Source organism: Anolis carolinensis, chromosome 5 (genome assembly GCF_035594765.1).
Source record: "Anolis carolinensis isolate JA03-04 chromosome 5, rAnoCar3.1.pri, whole genome shotgun sequence".
NCBI lineage: Eukaryota > Metazoa > Chordata > Lepidosauria > Squamata > Dactyloidae > Anolis > Anolis carolinensis.
In genome coordinates, this window is record NC_085845.1 from 200,722,512 (window position 1) to 200,747,197 (window position 24,686).

General features: G+C 42.3%; 1 protein-coding gene across 2 annotated transcripts; it reads right to left on the minus strand.

Annotated features, from left to right (window-relative positions):
* Positions 1–830: 830 nt before the first annotated feature.
* Positions 831–24,686, minus strand: tasor2 (transcription activation suppressor family member 2; the record flags this gene model as incomplete). 2 transcript variants are annotated; one of them, XM_062983334.1, is given in 13 exon segments in its annotated part: positions 831–1,539; positions 3,610–3,727; positions 3,970–4,148; positions 5,637–5,742; positions 6,387–6,540; positions 6,791–6,916; positions 9,254–12,661; positions 14,378–14,813; positions 17,074–17,911; positions 20,740–20,892; positions 22,126–22,848; positions 24,428–24,502; positions 24,614–24,686. In XM_062983334.1, coding segments are annotated over 13 exon segments (6,390 nt in total), but the record flags the coding sequence as incomplete, so codon positions are not given.

Below are 24,686 nucleotides of genomic sequence, written 5' to 3' on the forward strand. Positions count from 1 at the left end.
CTCTGTCAACTTGAAGGTGCATAACAAGCAACCAACCAAATAAATGACAATCGAATATAAGGCATGGGCATATTTCGGCCCTCCAGGTGTTTTGGACTTCGGCCCCACAATTCCTAACAGCCTACCGGAATTGTGGGCGTTGGAAGTCCAAAACACCCAGCGGGTCAGTTTGCCCATGCTTTATATATATACCGTATATACTTGAGTATAAGCCGACCTGAATATAAGCCGGGGCACCTAATTTTACCACAAAAAACTGGGAAAACATTGACTCCAGTATAAGCCGAGGGTGGTAAATTTCAGAAATAAATATAGATACCAATAAAATTACATTGATCGAGGCATCGGTAGGTTAAATGTTTTTGAATATTTACATAAAGCTCAAAATTAAGACAAGACTGTCCAACTCTGATCAAATCATTATTCTCGTCTTCTTCCATGTAAATGTGCTTATGTATCCTTATAATAGAGTAAAATAATACATGTAATAATAATAATAAATACAGGAAAACAATACATGTAATAATAGAGTAATATAATAAATGTAATAATATCAGAGTGACATAATAAATGTATTAATAATAAAATAGAGTAAAATAAATGTAATAGTAGCAACAATAATAGAGAAAAATAATAAATGTAATAATACCCATAAGAGAGAAAAATAATAAATGTAATACCAATAACAATAGATAAAAATAATAAATGTACCATATATTCTCAAGTATAAGCTGACCCAAATATAAGCCAACCAGGACCCTCATCCGAGTATAAGCCGAAGGGGGCTTTTTCAGTCTTAAGTCACCAATTTTGTCATCGAATCAGGCTAATAACTTTTTAGCCAGTTTATTTATAAAGATTAGTTACAAAAAGGAATTCTCTAAAGAAGATACTTTTAAGTATCTTAAAATGTTTATTAATAGTCTCATTTAAATGCTTTACAGAAGGCGTCAGCCTTGAGTGCCTTTGACTCCGATCACGGTTCTGCCACCATCACACGATCTACAAAAGGGTGGGGGAGATACAGTGCTACTGATTCGTTAGTTATTAATTTTATGTTTCAGCAACAAAAAAGAGTGGAGGAAATAATATGCAAGTCATTCAAGTACACTGGTGAGTCCACTGTGGAGGTATCCTGATCGAAGTCTGCTCAGAGGAACTGTTCAATAACTTCAGCAGAAGTTTCCAGTCTCTTGGAAAGGGGGAGGGGGACCAGCTTCAACAGACAGATTGCTAAACCTTCAAGTAAACAGGCTTTGTTTTCCTATGATTAAGTTCTATGTAGCAGTCAATCCAGGTAAATGTGTTCTTCTAGTCAAAGACCAACTAGTAGCAGTTCAAAGAAATTGAGATTCCACATGGTGGCTGAATGGAGAGAAGGCTTCTCTGCTGCCCTTCAACGAAACAGCAACACATCCTATGGTGGCTTCTGTGTGTAGCCTTTAGTTATTGCACAGGTTTGGGAAGTGATGAACGTCCAAGGGTTTTCAAGCCAAAAGAACCAAAAAGGGGTTGAATAACGTCCTCCATCCAATTCGTCTGAAACAGAACGAACCACCATAGTTAGTGATGAAAAAATCAGTGCAACTGGGAAGAATCCTGTCTTCTCTCTATAGAAATCAAAAGTGTGTTGATGGGTTTGTACCACAAAGGGTCTTCCCATGAGTTGATGCATCTAAGACCAAATTTGGCACACAAGACTCTATTTACCAACATAAAATAATGGGTGCGATTTCAACTACAAAATCCACTTTGGGGGCAAGGACCCTAAAAAGTGAAAAATGGAGGCACAGTGTGTTAAAGCACTGAGCTGCTGAACTTGCGGACCAAAAGGTGCCAGGTTCAAATCCCAGGAGCGGAATGAGCGCCTGCTGTTAGCTCCAGCTCCTGCCAACGTAGCAGTTCGAAAACATGTAAATGTGAGTAGATCAATAGGTACAGCTCCGGCGGGAAGGTAACGGCACTCCATGCAGTCATGCCGGCCACATGACCTTGGAGGTGTCTACGGACAACGCTGGCTCTTCGGCTTAGAAATGGAGATGAGCACCAACCCCCAGAGTCAGACATGACTGGACTTAACATCAGGGGAAACCTTAACCTTTTAATGGCCAGAAAGCCAACCATGGGCCTACCGCGCATCCCTGAAGCCACAGTTATGACATCCACTCCATAAAGAAGCAATTAAATGCAATTTATATTTGGGAAGTGATGTGTGCATGCAATCCAGCTCTGAGGCCGAGAGCCTGACTTCCAAGGAAAGTCCGGATGAAGGAATAAGGGAAGGGGAAAAGAAAAGGAAAGAAAGCAAAACAAGGTAAGACAAAGGAATAGAGGAACAAGAGGGGAAAGCAAATGAGGGAAAGAAAGAAAGGAAGAAAAGAGAAGGGACAAAGGTGTATGTGGGAATGGGAGGAAGAAATGAAAGCACACCCAGGGAATGGTGGTTACATACACCGTGCATAATTTGGAGAGTGGTGCTCTTGGGGAAAAAGGAAAGTTTTTGTTGTTTTTTTTTCATGTCAGGAGCAATTTGAGTCGCTTCTGGAATGAGAGAATTGGCCGTCTGCAAGGACGTTGCCCAGGGAACGTCCAGATGTTATGATGTTTTTACCATCCTTGTGGGAGGTTTCTCTCATGTCCCCGCATGGAGCTGGAGCTGAGAGGGAGCTCATCCGCACTCTCCCCGGGTGGGATTCGAACCTGGCAGCTTTCAGGTCAGCAACCCAACCTTCAAGTCACGAGGCTTTAGTCCACTACACCATGGGGGCCATTAGACTGGGTAAAATAAAATGCTCCCGAAGAGCAGAAAAACAAGAGAGCAACAATCACACTGCTTTAACCTGGTAGGTGGCAGCATCCTCCCAGTACTGTACTTTGCTGCAGTAGAAATGGCTTGAGTGTTGAGCTAGGATTCTGGAGAACTGAGTTCGAATCCCAAGTCAGCCAGGGAAGCCCTTTAGGAGAGCCTCAGAGGAAGGGGAAAACTCTAGGAGAGGGTTGCCATTAAAGCCAGAGTCGGAAGGCAGATAACAAGAGTGACATGGCATGATGCATAGAAGATAAGGGTGGCATGGCATGATGCTTTCCATCACACTGTTCACCTCCCACACACACACTTGTTCTTATACAGACAGTTAGTTATTGAGACTCAACTTGGCTGCCTCCCAGATGTGCTGGACCACCACTCTTATAATTCAACCTAGTGATGAAAATGGTAACCGCACACATTTGGAGGAAAACCCAGGCTTGAGGAAGTGTTCCTTGTGGTTGCTACAAGGACTTAAAGAGCATGGCCATCTTTTCACCAACTGGAGCAGCCAGAAAATGAACATGGGAGAGAGCCAATTTTTAGGCTCTGCTGTGGAACATATGAATCATAGAATCATAGAATAGTAGAGTTGGAAGAGACCTCATGGGCCATCTAGTCCAACCCCCCGCTAAGAAGCAGGAAATCGCATTCAAAGCACATATGAACTTGGGCCTCTCCCAATTGCAACCCAGTCCCCTCAACACTACAAGCAACATTCCTCTCAATAGTCTGCAATCCAGCAGTATTCCCAGAGATATGCAAATCTCATCAGACATTGGGGTTCCCCGCTTTTTCCTTACCAATAGCTGCTGCTTCGAAAGGGTGCCGCCATTTCTTCTGCCACTGCAATGAATGTATTTACATCCAGCACCAAGATCCCCTTGTTTTCCAAGGCTTCTTGGCCGGCACCAGACTTTTCTAAAAGGGATTGAGAGGGGGGAAAGAGTTATTTTTGCATGACACTCTTCTGGGAACTCAGGCAATGGGCAAACTTGGGCCCTCCAGGTGTTTTGGACTGCAACTCCCACAATTCCTAACAGCCTACCGGCTGTTAGGAATTGTGGGAGTTGCAGTCCAAAACACCTGGAGGGCCCAAGTTTGCTCACGCCTGGTCTAGACACTATGCAGAAAAATTAGAATCCCCTCGTGGGTTTTCTTACCTGTGAGGAACACAGCAAACCTCTGGTTGTTGTGCTGGACCTGCAAGTTCAACAAGCAACTCAAATGTTCAGCTCTCGGGCCCGCCTTGTCGCACTGATGGTAGTGAAGCGCTTCGGTGATGTTTGCTCCCTGATACGATTTCAGGAGCGACTCCTTGGCGAGGGCAGCAGGGTCCTCCCTGTGGGGCACAAACACTGCAAATGGTTGCCCCCAAAATGGTAAAAGTTTCCTTTTTTGGACAACAGCTCCCTTTTTCTCATAGCTACTGGGGAAATCAATTCAAGTAATTCTCTCATTTTATCATTGGTAACTGGACCAGTGGCGAGAGGCCCATCCATCACAGCTCAACATGTGGTGCTGCAAGGCTTTGTTATGATAGCTATGATGACTGTGGATGATGGAAACTGGAGCTAAATGTATTTAGAAGACAGCAGGCTGTGGTGACGGTAAGGTTTTCTTAAGAATCATAGAATTTCTAGAGTTGGAAGAAACCACAAGGGACATCTAGTCTAGCCCCATTATGTAGGAATGCACAGCTACGACACTCATTATGCATTACTTCCTTAATAGTTTTCTCTCCTTTTATTTTACACCCAATCGTTTTCAGTAATTTCTTTTGCATTTCCACGATTTACTGTAATCAAATTTTGATATCACCAATAACATACAAGTTGATAGTCTCTACAAATGACTAATTTACTTGGATATAGATTAGACTGAATATCATACAGAGCTTTATGAATGCAGTTATCTCTCCAAATTTGCTTGGTCGGCACTTGCAGACTTGAGTATCTGTGGACACCTGAACCCATTCCAGCCCATCTATACCCTTCTTAAAATGAAATGCCCAGAAGGATATAAACAGGCATGAGCAAACTTCAGCCCTCCTCCAGGTGTTTTGGACTTCAACTCCCACAATTCCTAACAGCCTACTGCCTGATATAGACATGTTGGAAAAATGCTCCCAAGAAGGCGTGGCTTTTGAATAATATGGTGAGACTATTACTTCCCTAGACTTGGAAATGATGCTTCTACTAATGAAGGCTAAAATAGTATTCACCTTTGCTGCAGCATCACACTGCTGTTGGGCTTTTCACTAAATAGAAGACAGTGGACAGATTCAACAATGGCAGGTACAAGTCTGTAATCATCATAATTCAGTAACTACATGTTTCCAGGCTGACTACTCCATAGAATTACAGAGTTGGAAGAAGTGCTTTGTGACAAAGTAATGGCCGGAAAGCCAATCTGTTAATCACCTTGAGAGGGCATCTCCCAAAGAAGGGAGAGAAAAGACGATTAAGACATGATATGTTTAAATATTTGAAAGGGTGTCATATGAAAGATGGAGCAGGTTTGCTTTCTGCTGCTCCAGAAACCAGGAACACCAAGGATCAAACTCTAGGAAAAGAGATTCCATCTAAACATTAGGAAGAACTTCCTGACAGTAAGAGCTGCTCAATATGCTGCCTGGGAGTCTGGTAGTCTCCTTCTCTGGAGTTTTCTATGTAGAGACTGGATGGCCATCTGTTGGGAGGGCTTGCATTGTGTCTTCCTGCCTGGCAAAAAGGGGATGAACTGGATGGCCCTTGGGAGTATTTCCCAACTACAGGATTCTATGAATTGTCAAGAGGTGCAGATGATTACACTCCAGAGTCCTCCTCACCTCGCAGCCTCTCTGAGCTTCTTGATCTCTTTGTAGTGGAGAAGCCACCTCCACCTCCCGTATCCATTGAGCTTCTCTAAGGTTTTGACCATCTCTTTCAGGTCTCCTGTGGGAAGGAAATAGCATCACAAAACAATGGTGAAGGCAGTGAAGTTTCTGTGTCCTGAACTGGCTCTCAGCTAGGAAGTCCTGCCTATGCACTCTATGAGGACAGGCCTACTTTGTTACGACTGAAAGTATCCCAAATAAATAGTTATGTAGAAATCTAGAAATGTTGGTAAAAAAAATCAATGGATTGACTTATCAATGGGTGAATGTGAGAGCTGAACCTTAATTTCTTATCCAAAAAGAGATCCATCTCCTTCTCCAAGGAAAGACCTCACTTAACCATTCTAGAAGAACCTAAAAGAAGTGCCAACCTGCTCACCTCTATTCTATGGCGCCATTTCTAGCCTTTCTGAATGCATGGCCAACGAGAAATGTCAGCAGTGGCCAATAGTGGCTTTCCCCTCTGCAGAATGAACTTTTGACTTATCCATGGGCCAGATCAAAGACCCCAACTTTGGCTCCAAAAGCTGCTTCAACATATACGTGAGGTTGGTCTTATACATGACAGAAGTGTTCCTAGCCTGAGGCCAGAGACCTAACTTGGAAAGCTAGGGAAAGGGGCCTACATCACAAGAAACAGAAGATCAATTCAACAGCCTGAAGCCAGGCCAATGGCCCTGGAAGGTCCAGCCTTCCACTCACCGATGGTCATGGTCTCCAGCACTTTGTCGTCGGACACCACGAAGCCCCCGCTGTGGAAGAGCTCCTGGTAGGTCTGGTCCAGGAGGTCCTCCGGCCTATCGATGCCCACAAACGTCACGCTGGGAAAGCGCTTCAGCCGCAGCAAGCAAGGAATCTGCCCAAAACCCCAAACAGATCATTAACAGATCCTAATAGTGTCCCACACTTTACTATCTAGAGCTACTTCTTGTACCAGGCATGGGCCAACTTCAGCTCTCCCTCCAGGTGTTTTGGATTTCAGTTCCACAATTCCTAACAGCTGGTATACTATTAGGAAATGTGGGAGTTGAAATCCAAAACACCTGGAGAAGGGACGAAGTTGGCCCATGCCTGCAATTTTGTACGAATGATGTGTTGAGACAAACCTTATGTATGTGTTGAAAGATGTCCTCGTTCCTAATGATGACCATCAGCCGTTCTGTTTCCATGTGGTTCGCCTTACAGAAAAGCAAAGGATCCATTTCTATATGGCCCCCTTTTTTTAGCAAATTCTGAAAGGTAAGTATATATTTATTTAAAACCAGAACTGAAACAGAATTTCTCTTTGGCACCAAATGTTTAAGCTTTCCAAGACAGAAGTTTACTTAGGTTTACTAGAAGCAATAGAAGGCCTTGATAAAACAACAGGGAAGGAAGGATGGAAAGAACAGAGTTTAAGTGCCATTGTGGTATTATATGAAGCCATTTCATTCAGATGTTTTATCAATCCATTTGTTCAGAGAGTACCTATACGCACTGTATTCTTTTCCACAAGGCTCCAAATCTCAGCTTCCAGGTCTCAATATTTCGTTTTCTTTCTACGATTATCACAAGGGGAAAACGTGTCTCACAAAAGTACGAGTCTGTTAAGGACCCTAATGGAAAATTTGCCACTTTCAATGGAGAAATTTCAAATACCACTCTTCCATGGAATATTTTTTCAAAAATGATAGATCAGTGGTTCTCGAACTGTGGGTGTTTTGATCTACAACTCCCAGAAACCCCAGCTGTTAGGATTTCTGGGAGTTAAAGGCCAAACATCTGGGGACCCACAGGCTGAGAACCACTGGGATAGATGGTTTTGCCTTTGGACCAATTCCGTTAGACAATTAAACTTATTCCCACACTTATATCAAGTGTTCAATGGCATGTTATCAGGAGAATCAGGGAAACAATTCCAAATAATAATTATAGCAAAACTAAGAACTGATCCAAATTTAATATGTCCTTATGTTCAATTTTCTCCCTAATCGAGGACACTAAACTACTGCTAAGGACACTGAACTACTACTAATGATCAAAGGTATAAATAAATGTATAATTAAATATGGGCATCCGGGCTAAACATGATGTGTGTGAAATAGATTTTGTTTGTGTTTATTATATCCCGCCTTTCTCTTCAAGTGATATCCACGGGAGCTCATCACAGAAAACCCCAAATGTAAAACATCATAGCAATGAGGGAAAACCCTGATTTCTGTTATGCCCCTTGATGCCTTAGATGCATTTGACTATGAAGAATGGCCAGGCACCTTTAACCTGTTAGATTAATCCATCTTTGGTGAAAATCTTGCAACCCTATTAAACAATTTATACATTGGCCCACAAACCCTAATCTGTGCAAACAGGCTAGATTCAGCTTTCATTTATTTGGAAAGAAAAGCCAAACAAAGATGCCCCTCTTGCCTTCAATACGATCAATGGAGACTCTAGTAACTGCTATCAGAACAAAGCCAAGTATCATGTCACCATAAACAGAGAGAAACATGTCAGTCACTTTGTTGTTGATATACCTCTACACCAGCCAGTTACAAACACAGGATTTACTACCATTTATCATGACATCCTACTAGACTAGGTCTGTGGGAGGTTCCGTTGATAGCAGCAGTTCTACTTCTATCAAGAGGACCAGTTCTAGAAGTTATTCCTGTTTATTCCTTGGATATTAAATAGGGGAGCACTATAAGGCTCTTCTGTCTTATTCACAATGCTCTTTGTAGGAAGCTTCTGAGTGAGGCCATTAAGAGCTGTGCAGCTAGATGCCATCAGCATCTCTTTCTGCCAGTTGTCAGAGTCAGCTGGAATTTGGCCTAGTGGCTATTAGGAATTGTGGGAGGTAAAGTCCAAAACACCTGGAGGAGGGCCGAAGTTTGCCGAGGCCTGTAATCTTGTACGAAACACACAACTGTCAATGTAGAGGTACGTCCTATCATCCCACATATTTCAAGAGGTGCATCATATCATCCCACCACTGAGATGAACTAGAGCACCTAGCGATTCCTACAGAGGCCACATTAATCCAATCTGTGAATACAGTAGAGTCTCACTTATCCAAGCTAAACGGGCCAGCAGAAGCGAATATCTTGGATAATAAGGAGGGATTAAGGCAAAGCCTATTAAACATCAAATTAGGTTATGATTTTACAAATTAAGCACCAAAACATCATGTTAGACAACAAATATGACAGAAAAAGTAGTTCAATACGCAGTGATGTTATGTTGTAATTACTGTATTTACGAATTTAGCACCAAAATATCACGATATATTGAAAACATTGACTACAAAAATGGCTTGGATTATCCAGAAGCTATGATAAGCGAGGCTTGGATAAGTGAGACTCTACTGTAATTAAATCTGCAAAGGTTAAACCCAAAAATGTGATAGACTGACTGTATTCCTCACCTAATACTGATGTACATTTAAAGGAGGAAGGTGAAAATCCATGGATGAGAGAGGTAGCAAATGACAATTTGCAGGGAACTACAGCTACATCTGCACTAGACAAAGCAAGGATTGAAATTCAGTTGAAGCCTGTTTCAACCCTGTAAAAAAACCCACGTATTTTTACCTTTGCTCTCCCAAAGAAAGGCCCATCCTCTGTTTCCATCAGATAGAATGCGTAGGTTTTTTTGCACGCCTCTTGGGCAACGTTTTTGAGTCTGAAATGCACTGTGTTACACAGTTCGGCGAAGAGGTGCTGGTAGGACACTGTCCGCGGGGGCAAAGGGGTCCCTCTTTTCTCTGGAGCATCTTCTGAGGTAGATCGTGGTTCTTGGCCTTCGCTACTTGTCGGCCTGCTGTCCTGCGTCATCACCCGGCTGAACTCTGCAAACTCATCCATAATAACAGAGATATCTCCTCGGGAATCTTTTAGCTTATTCCTGTAGTTTAGTTTGTTGAGGTGAAAGGGAGCAACTGAGCCTTGGCGTTGACCTTTGAATCTAGCAGCTTTGCTAAGGAAATCGTGTGAGGAAGTGAGGGGAGGGGGTTCAAAAGTGTCTCTGTGTTGGCTTCTTCTCGGGAACCAGGGTGGGGAGCCGTATCCTGCGCCTGGGTTCACTATAGTGATCAGAAGAGGACTTCTGCTCCTGGGAGGTGGGTTCAAAGGAGGGGTTCCAGGTACCTTTCTTAATAACGTTTCTGCTGCGACTGGCGGTGACAAGCTATCAGCGGAGGTAGGCGGTTGAGGTTTCCTAAGAACTTGTTTTACCTTATCATAGAAACGCAAACATTCCATGTCTAGAGTGTTTTGTACGGGATCACGCCATGTTCTCCATGTTCTACTCAAGGAGTTTGTTAATCCCAACTCTCCCATGAAGTTTTCGGGCCTCTTGGAAGAGTGAAAAGCCCTTGTTTTCTCTTTGTGCTTTTTGGTGACTGAAAAGTTCACAAATTTCTTTGGGGGAACTGACTCACTGTTGGTACTGAGAGTCCTATCAGCCTTTTTAGACACATGAGGCCAACCATGTTCCATAGTATCAGGCTCAAGAGCTGATGACCTCTCTGTATTTTTCTGGTACATCCAGTCACTACGAGGCCTGATGGGACTCAAGTCAAGAACATCACTAGCTACCGCCATTTCTGGCCCACTGGTGAATCTAGAATAACAAGAACCACCAGCCTTATTACTGTGGTATGAACCAACGTGTTCTTGGTCCTCATCCATTGCAAAAGAGTCATCTTCCACATTCTTATTCATACTTGAAACTCTGGAAGGCAACTGTACCTTTTCACCATCCAGAACACTTTCTGGACTTCCCAGACATTCTGTTCGGACTTCATGGAGGGCATTTTCAGACTCCTCCAGACTTTGTCTTGCACCTCCAGGCTGTACATCTTCAGAGCCAGCTAGGTCCCCTCTTGTGTCCCCATCCACAGGTGGATCAGATTCTTTCAATAAATACTCTGTCTGATGTTCTGCTGGGACACACGACGGGATTTCTACATGTGTCTTGCTGAACTGGTCTTCCCCTTCAGACATGGATGCTTCATGGCTGACTTGACTTATTTCATTTTCACACAAAATGGAAGCAGACGGAACATCCTCTTTCGGTGTTGATGTTTCAACCATTGGGGATTTGCACAATGGCCTTGTAGTCCTTGTTACTGACCAATCTGTGCCAGAAGAACTTGGAAGGACACCAAGAGCAGTGGAAGCAGGCTCACTCTTTTGAAGAGTCTCTCTTTCAAACATTTGGCCACACCTGTTTTCATGCAATACTGAATGATATAGTTCTTGCCCTTGTGAAATAGCTCTCTCCTGGGGAGCCAAGATATTCTGTTGCTCTAAATCTTCAGCAACCTTCCCGTTTTGGTCAGTGTGGGCAAGCTGGTCAGCTATAGTGCTTTCTTCGTCACTGTCAGGAGGAGTCACGCACTCCAGAGCTACAGAACTAATCCAGTTTGAGCCTGAGGTCTCTTGAGGACACGCTTCTCCACTCTCTACATTCATGGCACTCACAGTATCTATCAACTCATAAAGGATGGACTTGATATCTTCAGATACGGCAACAGTCTTCTGCTTCATTGTATCTTCAGGTGTGACTTCTTGAATTGGAGATGGGGTCCCAAGATTGTCATCTTTAACGCAACACCTTTCATCTTTAAACTCCTGACTACCTGCTTTTAAGCTCTGAAATTCTTTTTCAGTCTGAGAATCATTCAATAATTCTGTCTGCCTGGTCTTCTGTTCCTCGAAAATGGCTTCACTCTGCAGTATTTTAACGGGATTCATTTCAGCCAGACGGTGTGCTTCCTTCTCCTGAGAAATGCAGGAGTCTTTAGCCAAACTCATTGGCTCTGGAAGCACTGAAATTCTGGCTGAGGTGGAAAGGTCTCCTTGGTTCCTGACTAATTCTATTACTTCACCAGATGTCTGATGGCCATGATTACCTGGCAATTGAGCTGTATGGGCCAGGTGGGTTCCCTCCTCTTCCTGGGGAACAAAGGAACCAGGTGCAGGATTCTGGACCAATAAAATAGAATCTCCTTGCTTTCCTGTAGTTTCCCTTGGAGCTGACATACTACTCTGTACTTGGCATTCTTCGGAAGGTTGTAACGGGGATGAATCTTGGGAAATATCCTCAATCAAATCCATTCGATTTAGAAATATGTGATGTTTGGTTGGTTCTGTAGAGGCTTCCTGGTCCCCTGGCAATTCTACGATATCACCGCGATCTGTTTGAAGGGCAGGACTGGCCCCAGGGGAAACTGCGTCAGCCATGGAATCACAAGAAATGTCAACAACATCATGTGGGTTTGGAAACAAGGGATTTCTCACTGATATGAGGGGGTCCTGCCTCTTTTCCAATTCCCTTTGAGTTGCCAAATCATTTTTGGCTTGGAGCAATTCAGACACTGATGATGTTACAGAAGTGAAAAGGCTATCAGCAGGAGATGCCATGCTATGCATAATGCCTGATTCTTTCTCTTCTTTCACACCACTTCCCTCAAGAAGTTCATCACCCTCTTGATCCAGATCCACATCTCGGGATTCCTCATCTGTATCATTGCTATCTGAAAGAGCTAAATCAATGGATTCCCACTCCATGCTTTCTTCACCTCCCTCTTCCTCATCCACGGGGAGATTCTGTGACTCTACTGCTTTCTTCCTTGGTGGGCCATCCTCTTCTTGCCAGGCTTCTTCAGAAGGATGCAGCAACCCAGTTCCACCGGTCGGCTGACTCCCCTTCTCTTTTGCAGGAGTAGCATTACTTATTTCTTGACTCTCTGCTGAAGCTTCTGAATTCTGTTTGGCTCCTGAATTTTCTGGGGGTTTGGCATTTGTGGGAGCAAAATCACTCTGTGAAACTTCACCTGAGCCAACCACTTTGCCCAGTTCTGCTTTTGCGCCTGCTCCCAATTCTCTAGGCCTAACGCCACCATTGCTGGCTTCGCGCGATAAATTCCCATGTGGGCTTTCAAGAGGCGTGATACGATTCAGCCGCAACTCTCCTCCGGGCTCCACATCAGTCACCTGGAAGGGAAAATACACATAATATTTAAATTTCACACCCTCAATGACAGGAAAGTAGAAACAGGCAAAATCCTTACAGAGTTTCAAATCTACAAAGTACCCTAGTAAACACAGATACAAAAACCCAGTGCAAATGTTTCACATGCGTTTTTGGAACATGTTTTGACAGGCAAGGAAGCAGTTTAAACTCTTCCACACTTTATCATTCTTCTTAAACAAGGCGAAACAACTTGCTGTTCCCCAAATAAATATGCAGCATCTACTAGCCACACACTGTGGTTCACAAGACACTTGCCAGCACTTGCTGTTTTTTGCAGTCTCAACCATCACATGCACACAAGGGTAAGTTGGACTCATATATAAGTCCAAGGCAAAATTGACGTAATATTATGGATTCTGATATGATCCCTGGGCTGAGTTTGATACAGATTCTTCAGGTGACATGAAGCAGGAAACATAGAAGACCCAATTGTGTGACAGCATGGATGACCACTCAAAAAAATCACAGCTACAGGTAAGCAACCTGTTTTTCTTAAAATCCTGAAGATATTTTGGGTTTAACACTGTCAGGTTAGAACAGGCATGGACCAACTTCGGCCCTCTGGGTGTTTTGGACTTCAAGTCCCAAATTTCTTAACAGTCTACCAACAATTAGGAATTGTGGAAGTTGAAGTCCAAAACACTTGAAAGGCCAAAGTTGGCCCATGCCTGGGTTAGAATCATGTATGCTTTATTGCTTTGCTGAAGTTCACGATATACAGCTGATTTAGATCTGCCGGAAGGGGCATTTTCTGTGTCCCATTAGTGGAACTGATCAACTGTAGGAAGTTATGGGAGAGGACCTTCTCTGCTCTGGCACCTCAGTTATGAACCCACAGCCAACTCAAACCAAGGGTTTTTATTTAAGCCTTTGGGTCTGATTGATCCCACTGCCCAATGTGCTATGGTTTACATTTTTTAAAGTGGTTTAATTAATTTTAAATAAAGGTTGAGCATTTCATATACAAAAATAAGAAACATTCCAAAATCCATGTTTTTCACATGGGTTGCAAAGATAGTGATGCTTTCTGATACTTCAACATCTACAAACTTTGTTTTGTGCACATTATATACACAAAGTATTACATAAAATACTTTCAGGCCACATGCATATGATACATAAATGTGTTGTTTAGACTTGTGTCCGAACCCCAAGATGTTATATAAATGTAGTTGGCCCTCTGTACCCACAAATTCAACCATCCAGAGCTTGAAAATATTTTTAAGAATTCCTAAAAAGCTTTAATCTTGTTGTTTTATATATAGAACACCATTTTATTGCATCATTGAATATAATGGGACTTGAGCGTCCATGGGTTTTGTGATCCATAAGGAATCCTTTAACCAAACCTCATGCAATACCAAGGGCCCACTGTACGGATATTTCAAAATCAGAAACAATCTGAAATCCAAAGCGCTTCCTGTTGCAAGCCTTTTGGATAAGAGATACTTGACTGGTCTTTATGATTTAAGACTTCTAAGATTATTACTGTTGTTTTAAACTGGCATAAATATTTCAATAAATAAATATATAAAATACAGCTCTGATGCCTTTTCTCCTATATAGCATAATGTTTGCTGCAGTGTTTTACCACCCAGCTATAACTTCTAGTATCCAATAGCCTCCTTTCTCATAAACATGACAGTTGGGATAGGGAATGACTAGCTAATCCTTACCTTATTCAAGGGAGAAACTGTATCCTTAGAGGTTCTGGCATTGGTTTGTTTCTCTGAAGGAAGACTGTGGGGTTTCGTGGGATTGGCAGGAGGTAACTCATCCTCAATATGATTTGTCGAAGACAGTTCATTACATGAGAGGGGTTTGACAGTGGAAGAAACCGCTCTCTCTTGAACTCGTCTCGGCCTCCGTGGGTTGGCCTCGGAAAGAGAATCAGCAGGACATCTCTTCAAGCTGCAAGCACCCTCCAAATCGTCAATGAGCTCCATAGGGTCTATAACACTGTTCAGCGATATGTATTTGGCCGGGTTGTTGTGCTCAACCACCTTCCTTACAGTCGGGTATTTGAAGGGCTTGCTGTAAAACAGAGCCACCCACATGTGAAGGATGAGCTTCATTTCTTCTATGTCATTGGACTGGCTGGCATCCCAGGGCCTAGAGAAAGGGTACAGAATATGTCTCTTTATAAGTTTCTTAGTTCCGTGCCCTAAATGACAAAATCTGGTTGCAGTCTTATCACTCTTGGGCCCTGCATTTCTCATCTTCTGCACGTACCTCGCCATTTCCAAGATCTAAAAAATGAAGAGAAGTTGGCATGCGACAGTGGTTTGAGCGTTGACCAGGATTCAGGGAGACCAGGGCTCAAATTTCTGCTCACTCCTACAACTCTACTGAGAGGTCCTTGAGTAAGTCAATCTGAGTCTAAGGGGAGCTTAATTTCAGCCGAAGATAAAGGCAATGGCATAGCACCTCTCAACAAACCTTGCCATGAAAACCACATGGAAGGTTTGCATAAATCTTGCCATAAAGTAGAAATGACTTCAAGAGACATAGAAGCAACAACAACCATCCAAGTTCAAACTCAAGCTATCTGAGTAGTGCAGTTGCAAATCCATATATATACAGTAGAGTCTCGCTTATCCAACGTTCTGGATTATCCAACGCATTTTTGTAGTCAATGTTTTCAATATATCATGATATTTTGGTGCTAAATTCGTAAATACAGTAATTACTACATAGCATTACTGCATATTGAACTACTTTTTCTGCCAAATTTGTTGTCTAACATGATGTTTTGGTGCTTCATTTGTAAAATCATAACCTAATTTGATGTTTAATGGGCTTTTCCTTAATCCCTCCTTGTTATCCAACATATTCACTTATCCAACATTCTGCCGGCCCGTTTGTTGGATAAGTGAGACTCTACTGTATGTATGTATGTGTATATATATATATATATATATATATATATATATATATTCTACAGGTAGGACAATAAAATGGAATTAACCCCAGGAACCTTTCCAACTCTACAATTCTTGTTACATGAGGCTGAGTTGCTTCACCTTATGGCACCTCTAAAATGAGAGCCCTCAATAAGCCTCACTCATCAAGAATCTTGGTTAGGTCTTGCAAAATCAAGGCTACAACTTCTTAAACTGAGATGATCTACCTCTCCTGATGCATCACATTGTTGTTTCATGCTACAAATGTTGATCTCTAAGGTGATACAAGACCTTTGGATTAGACTCTTGACTCATATTCAGCTTTTGGCCTACTAAGTCTCCCAGATCCCTTTCACGCAGACTGTTGTCAAGCCAAGCATCACCCATCCATCGTTTTTCTGCCTAGGTGTAGTAGCTTATGTTGGTCCTTGCTGAAATTCATTTTGTTAGTTTTGGCCCGGCTCTCAAATCTGTTAAGGTTATTTTGAATTCTGATCCTATCCTCTGGAGTATTTGCTCTCCCTCTTAATTTGGCATCATCTGCAAACTTGATAAACATGCCCTCTAAACCTTCATCCAAGTCATTAATAAAGATGTTGAACAGAACTGAGCCCAGGACCGAACTCTCTTTATGGCAGGAACCATTGGGGAGCACCATTTTGGTTTGGTCGCTTAACCAATCACAGACCCACATAATAGTGGCATTGCCTGGCCCACATTTTAGTTTACTTGTAAGATCATGGGGGACTTTGCCTTAACTGAAATCAAGATATGCTACATCCACAGCATTCTATGCATCTACCAAGCTTGTAACTCTTATCGAAAAAAGAGGTAAGATTAGTCTGGCACGACTTGTTACTGAAAAATCCATGCTGAGTTTTAGTAATCATAGAATTCCTTTCTAGGTGATTGCAGACTGCCTCCTTAATGATCTGCTCCAGAATCTTTCCTGGTATTGATGTCAGGCTGACGGGACACTGGTAATGGTTTGGGCCCTCTTTTTTTTCCGTTCCTGAAGATAGGGACATTTTCCCTCCTTCAGTCTGCTGGGACTGCTCCTGTTCTCCAAGAAATCTCAAAGATTATTGCCAGTGATTCTGAAATGACCTCTGCTATTTCCTTCAATACTCTTGGATGTAGTTTGTTTGGCTTTGGAGACTTGAATTCATTTAGAATAGCTATGCATTTGTAGACTAATTCTTTACCTGAAGATAAATTAAGAATATGATGTGGCAGCTGAGGAAGCCAGTGCAATTCTAGCTGCATCAAAAGAAATCTAGTGTCTGGATCAAGGGGGGGATCCTAGTCCCACTCTATTCTGCTTTGGTTAGACCTGACCTGGATTAACCTTGTGTTCCATTCTGGCAGCATAGTTTTAAAAAAATCTAACAAGCTCAAATGTTTCTAGAGGAGAGTGACCAAAATTATCAAAGGTCTGGAAGGCAGCCCCAAACCTGAGAATTACTCACCCATGCACAGCTCGAACGATGGTCTTCTCTAAGGAATTGTTTGTATATTTGCTATCTAAACCAAAATGGTAATGGGGCTCCCATTGAAAGGTCACTTTCACACTTTTGTCACGAAAAGTCACATCGTGGTACTTGGAAAAATCTTCCTTTAACCTTGCAGCCATGATCGCAGAGCGGGAAAAGTGCACACGGTCCATCATTTTCTTGTGCTGATGGCAAATGTTCTGCTGATGCCGGAAAGGTAACACTTTCCCAGGAAGAGGCTCGTATTTCATATACTTTACACCATTCTTTGAACTTGGATAACTTAGTACTCTTCTCTTTGAAGACGACAGAGAGGCGTACGAGTGTTCGCTGGAAATCAAAGACTGGATGCTTGAGTCTGAAGTATCTCCCAATGTGCGGGACTTTGGCGAACCAGATTTTGCATTCGCCTTTTTTCTGGCATAGCTTTCCTCCTGAGAGCTAGAAGGCAATTCCGGGGTCAGCCCAACTTCCCCAGATGAAAGCAAGTGCTGACAAGCTCTGCCAGAAAGGGAACCACCTTCTAGTGATTCTTCATCCAATGAGTCAGTCAACGCTTCCCCTCTTTGCGGATTGTGGCATTCATGCAAGGGGCTGTCAGCCAAAGAGGACTGGCTGCTGTTACTGATCAGTGGAGAATTACAGGAACTCAGAGCAAGATCAGCCAACAGATTCAAAGCATGGGAGTCACAGCCCTTTTTGTTCCCTGAGGCATCCGCAGCTGCTGCCTTCTCAGGGTCGTTCTTGTTGCCCTCCTCCTTCTGGGCTTCCAAAGTGGTCTCATCTAAATGCCGCTGGGCACTTCTCCTTGTGACTGTTCAAGAAAAAAGAAGAACGTATCAGTAACAAGATTCCTTTGTCTAATATTAATTTTTAAAGAAAAAAAATTTACAAAACAAAAGCAATACAAGAAAGTAGAATTTCACAGTATGTGACACTAAAAGTACTACATCATACAAAACTAAATCTAAAACAAATCCACTAACCCAGGCCTGGGCAAACTTTGGCCCTCCTCCAGATGTTTTGGACTTTAACTCCTACAATTCCTAACAGCCTAGCAGCTGTTAGGAATTGTGGGAGTTGAAGTACAAAACATCTAGAGGGCTGAAGTTTGCCCATGTCTGTTGTAGACTATGCTGATATCCTTATAAAATGGGTGAGATTAAAAGAAAGATTGGGATTAAAAGCTGGCATAGTCAGTGTTGGACTGTGACTTTGGAGACCAGAGTTTGAATCCTCGCTTAGCCATGAAAACCCATTGGAAGACCTCTCCGCTTCAGAAAAACCTGTGATGGTTGCACCTCAGCCAGTTCACTTTGCCTTTAGCATCAACCAGGACTCCAAAGCAATAATAACATTTCATTGAAGAAAGTATTTATTTACATCATTTATTTACATTACTTTTACCCTGCCTTTCTCCCCGAGGGGACTCAAAGCGGCTTACAATAAATAGGCAAAAATTCAATGCCTAAAAACAATGTAAAAACAACAATTCATATAAAACAATCTACAAAACAACAATTCATATAAAACAGATACCATTGCAAAATAAAATCACATTATATAGAATTTTAAGCATGTCCAAGATCAGATTAGATCTTGGACATGCTTTAAAAATCTTAAGAAAGTACATATAAAAGGGAAAAATCTCCAAAAGGGATAAGAAAGGCAAAATCCAACAGGTAATCAAAAAAGGTGGCCCATAAATAAAAAGCCAGTGTCATAACATGAGCATGAATCCAGGGAAACGGAAATCAAAAATGAACATGAATCCAGAAAACTCACTTCGGGTAAAACAGGACTAGAGATCCTAGCTACCTAGCAGCCTTGCCTGATCTGAAGCCTCAAAGAAATGCTCTCATTTAAGGACTGCAAAACATGAATGCATTTCTTTGACCTTGATTTTCTGACTTCCTCTGAGCTTCCTTCTCATTGAGCCTTTTGGATTTCCTGTGCTGAATGTTTTCCTCCCTCAAAACAAGCCTGGTACCCCCTCCCTGTCAAGCACACCTGCTCTCTCAGGTGAGCTATTTCGGCCTTCCAGGCCTTTATCAGGAGTTGCTAAGCTACTTGTAGGCAAAAAGCCATCTCAACCATTCACTGTCTCTCGCTGTCTGCTGAACTCCAAAACAGTTTCACTTTCAAGCCCAGTCTCACAGACAGACTCCTGATCTAAAATCCTCTAATTTCCCTCAGTGAAAGAACCATCCACCACAGTCCCAGGCCCTCCATGCGCTGGAATCCCAATCCCCTCATCTTCATCTGTGTGAACCACAACAGTGATAGGTTTTGCCTTATGGCAGCCATGAGCAAACTTCAGCCCTCCAGATGTTTTGGGCTGAAGTTTGCTCATGCCTGCCTTAGGACCACCATATATTGGAAATGACTTGAAGGCACAAAACCACCACAATCAATCCACCAATTGAGATAGATCCACATAAACCCAGATGCCTTGAATTCATATTAACCAACTAACCATCCAAGAAATTTTGGACCAGAATCCAATTTTGAGTTGATAAGGAGCTACAGAAAACCAAGTATTTGGTTCAGCCCTTTGAATAAAAACCTCTTTTACCTGCCCCTGATTCAGTATCAATAGCAAGAAGTTCTGGTAAGTTCTGGGGGGAAGTTTACCATAGAGTCCTAGCAAATTTCTAGAGCAACTGTTTTCATGGGTAACTGAAACCCTGGCTATGGACTGCGCAGTTACGCTGCTCTTGTTGTAATAATGGCAGGAATGAAACTCTTCCATAATTACAAAGCCTAATCTCACTATAAAAACCCACCATTTGTCCAAAGTCTGAACATCAATTTTTCACTTTTCCCTGTCTTAGGCCTTAATTTTGGGACTATAAAAACATATAAATTAATACCCTGTATTTCCTCAGTTCTAAGACACATTTTCCCCCTATATAAGCATCTCTAAAAATTGTTGGTGGCAGTACTGAAATTGGTGTGCTTCTTAAAATCAATAGCATCTTAGAATTGGAGAAATATGGGGTTATTGCCTTTTTATTGGCAGGGTACATTTATTATTACCATATTTACCTGAAAGTAATGTGCACTTATTACATTGAAAATTACATTGAAAAAATTAGGGTGCACACTGGATTCAATGGCAAATTAGATTCAATGCAAAGAATAGTGTGGGGAAAATTGAATTTGTAATAAAAACTCGTTGTAAAGAGTGAACTTTTTTCACAGCGTATTACATATGCCACCAAATATTTTGGGTTTAAGGTTTTGAAAATTAGGGTGCGCATTAGATTTGATGGTATATTATATGCATGTAAATGCGGTAATTCATTCATGTATAGCACCCCAAACATTTACAAGGTCTATATCCTTTGTTTCACCAAACTAGAGCCCAGGATTCCAGAGAATTCAGCCAGAGAAGTTCAAGTAGCATTAAACTGCATTAATTCTACAATGTAGATGTGCCCATAGTGGCCGAAATGTTCCAGATACCAAGGGTCAAATTCTCAATCATGGAAATCCACTGGGTGGCCCAGGACAAAACCGTCTCTGAACAAATTGCGCCAAGAAAAACCCGTGATGGATTTGCCTTTGGGTCATATCTCAAGCAAGAAGGTGCATAATCACAAGATAACAATTTGTATTTCAGACTCATCCTGATCCTACCAGGCCTCCTGGTCTCCATCCATTCATCTTTTTTGGGCCTCAAGAGCCGGGCCTTTTTCTCCATCCCTGGAAGACTCTCTGGAGAGGATATGGTATTGACGGGTGACTCAGATGACGTTTCTTGCACAAATTCTGCAGACAAAACCTCGGCACCTGGCAAAAGACAGCCCCTTTTAAAAGGAAGGACCCAACCATCAGCCTCACTATTCACCATTTATTACAACCCAAAGAGAGCATGGGAGCTATCAGAAAGAAGAGATATAGCATCTGTCCCAGAAAATATACACTACAAACCCCATACCCATGAGAGATATATCCCTGAGCTGAAAATGGAAATTGGAATATTAGCAGACCAACTAGCAATAAACAACTGCTGCTGGAAATTATTATAGCAGTGGTTCTCAACCTGTGGGTCTCCAGGTGTTTTGACCTACAACTCCCAGAAATCCCAGCCAATGTACCAGCTGTTGGGATTTCTAGGAGTTGAAGGCGAAAACATCTGGGGGGACCACAGGTTGAGAACCACTGTACTATAGTGTCATAGAAAAAGAAGTGTCCTTTTTAAGAAATTGCCAGTGTAATTCTACAGCAGGCATGAGAAAATCTGGGCCCTTCAGGTGTTTTGGACTTCAACTCTCACAATACCTGAAAACTCTGAAAAGTTTCCAACTTTGAAAGAGTTGAAGTCCAAAACACCCAGAGAGCCCAAGTTTGCCCATACCTGTTCTTACCTCCATCAGGCAAACAGAGCTAGTAAAAAAGACTCATGCAGATGACTTCCAGGTTGAAATATACACAACGTTTTGTGCATGCAGAGAAAACTCTTAACAAGTATTCAAAAAATTATTATTTTTCTCTCAAATTTAAGCTTCAAAAAGGGGTTGCCCTTTACATTTGATGGCACCTTAGATTCAGTGAAATATCTGGATGATCTAAAAGGGGAATGGGGAAAAGGAAGGCCAAGGGAAGGAAAAAGAGGGAGAAAAGGAGTGAATAAAGAAGGGAGGAAAGAAAGGACAGATGGATGGAGGGACGGAAGGAAGGAAGGAGGGAGGGGGAAAAGAAGGAAGGAAAACATAGAGTAAGAAGGGAGGGAGGAACGGCAGTAGGGAATGAGGGAAGAAAGAAAGAGGGAAGGAAGGGGGAAAAGGAAGGAAGGAAGGAAGAGAAAGGAAGTAAGGAAAACAGGAAGAAATTAAGGGAGTGAGTGGGGAAGGAAGAAGGGAGGGAGGGAAAAGGGTAAAGAAAGGAAGACACATAAGGGCATGGCAGCATGCCTCTGATCTTGTCCACCACTGGCTTTGTCCCTATCTGGCTCTGGTTGACCTCCAAATACAACCCAATAAGGAACAAAAGCTTCCCTGTGAGAAGTTAGTCCATACTCACCCCTCTTCCTCCTTAGTGGGTTCTGGAGGATTTTTAATTTAAGTGTGAGTTTCTGAGAGTTTACTGGGCATTCTGGTGTTTTATAAGCCAGAGGGGAGGGGCTCTTCTTGGGTCTCTTCCGCTTTTTGCTGTGCCCTATGAGGCACAAAGCCTTCAGTGGGGACCATATCTTCCGTGTGCTTGCCCCAAGGAGCCTACTGGATTTCCTCTTCCAGGGCTGCAAAGGGCTTTCGCCCGCCTGATCCGTATTTGCAGCAGCAGCATCGCTCTGAGGAGTTGACTGTGTCTCGGGAGATGTTAGGTCCAGATTTGAGCCGGAAGAACTGTCTGGATCCTGGGTATTATTGGGAGACTCTGAACTGACATCCATGCAAGCTACAGCCGCTGACGTTTCCAACGTATAGTTTTGTGGGTGCAACAGGTAATGCTGCAAGTAGGCAAAGGAGTTTGGAGGATATTTTTCAGAGACAGCTTCAAGCTCAGACTTCTTTAGGAACATATCAAAAGAGACAGGCGGGCTGTCGGGAGTGTAGGAAACGGCAATCGACTTCTTACGCTGCTTTGCAAATTCTCGGATCCGCCACTTAACCAAAGTGCCAGGAGGAGACCCTTCATTGCCTGGAGGCTGGGCACCTTCCAGCAAGGCATGGCGCAGGGCAGGCAGAACCAAAGCGACTTGCGACAATCTCTCATTGTCCTTGTGTTCACATTTCCAGTCGCTTGCTACCAAGAAGACACACAAAGCTTTAGGGAAATGTGCATAAAATGAATGCAAAAGAAAAAAAAGAAAATATCAAGCACATGGCACCATCGCACATTCAGTGTTGTGAAAGATGGCAGGAGGAGCAAATAAATGTAAATCAAGGCTTTCTCATGCTTGTAGAGAGAAGGATCTATGCTAAAAATAACATTTTACGTATAGCATGCTGTTCCCCTCCTGAAGAGATTGATAAAAAAGCAGAATGATATTTTTTTATTATGATGCATATGCCATGTATACACATCTTGCCACTCACCAGACTGGATATTAGGATTAAGGATCAGTTGAAATAAGAAGCCAAAAGGAGTCAGGTCAATGGTTCCTAAAGCTGATTGCATGACCAAATGGTTTTGTAACATATCAAAGGACTACACAATTAAAACAGTTTAAAGTAAAGCTACTGTGTGTGTGCACATGCAAGACTGATGATCCACCAAGCCTTGGAGACCCAAATACAGTATATGACTCCTTGTATCCACAGCACCAGTATCCAAAGTTTCATTTATCCACGTCTGGCAAATATATCCACTTGAGGGAACTTTTCTTCCAGCACATCTCTATCGTATTGTTGGGTGAAACAGTCTTCATTTTCATAGGATTCATTATCTGTAGTTTCACATATCCACATAAAGTCCAGGAACATGTTCCCCCCACAGATACAGGGGTCATACAGTACAAGCTAAGGGCTCACATGTTCCAGGGACAAGGTTCTCCTCTCATTTTTTTTTAATTGCAAAAATGTGTTTAGAATCCTAGTCCAGGGAGCTCCAAATATTGTGGAAATGTCTTCTACTTCATTTTGAGTGTGCACTGAACTAATGAAATACCAACTTACTAGTACCTCTAGGAAATACCAGTATTAAAACCACTCAACTGGCTGCCAATTAGTTTACAGGCAAGGTAACAAATCTTGGTTGCTACCTATGAAGCCCTATATGGTTTGGATCCAGGCTACCTACGGGTCCGCTTCTTCCCATATAATCTGCCTCACAGGCTCAGGTTCTCTGGGGAACATTTACTTCAACCAGACAGGCCTTGACTGGCAACTATCATCCAAAGGACATTTTCATCGCCTTCATTCAAATAGCGGAATGACCTGCCCAAGAGGCTCAACAGCTGAATTGACTTTAAAACAGCATTAAATACCAGTCTCTTCCAACAAGGCTATCCAGGTGATGTTTAAATTACAAACGTTGAATGATGGATCAATTGCTTCAATATATACTGGTGTGTATCTTCTTTCCAAATTGTTATCTGGTTTAAACAGTTTATGTGTTTTAGACTGACATTATGTGTTGTATTTTAATTGATCAATGGAGGGAAGAAGATAAGAAATAAATATAATCAATATTTTTACCCCCTAAATACCCCCTAAATACCCCCTAAAGTCTGCTGATTCTGATATCACTGGAGACTGATAGAGAAGCCAAGTTTGACAGTGGAAAAATGAGTTGAAAAAAGGAGTGAGTGAGTGAAAGAGTGAAGTTACCATTTGTTTCTAAGCCTCAAAAGGAGTGACTCTACCAAGCAAAGCAATTGTACCTGTTGTACTCCTTGACTCTGGTGAAGAAATCAGAAACAAGGCCTGAAGATGTGGCGGTCTGTCTAGGCCAGCATCTAAGGAGGAAAGAGACAGAGGGATACGTGATACAAATCTGAATCTTCTGCAAAGTGTATGCATGGGCATCATTTTAATTTTGGTATATACTTCAAACTTCATATTCTTACTTTTTTCTTCTACAAAGGCAGAGGAGGCAAGTAATATGAAAGCCCCTTGATCGTTTAGATATTTGACAAGTGC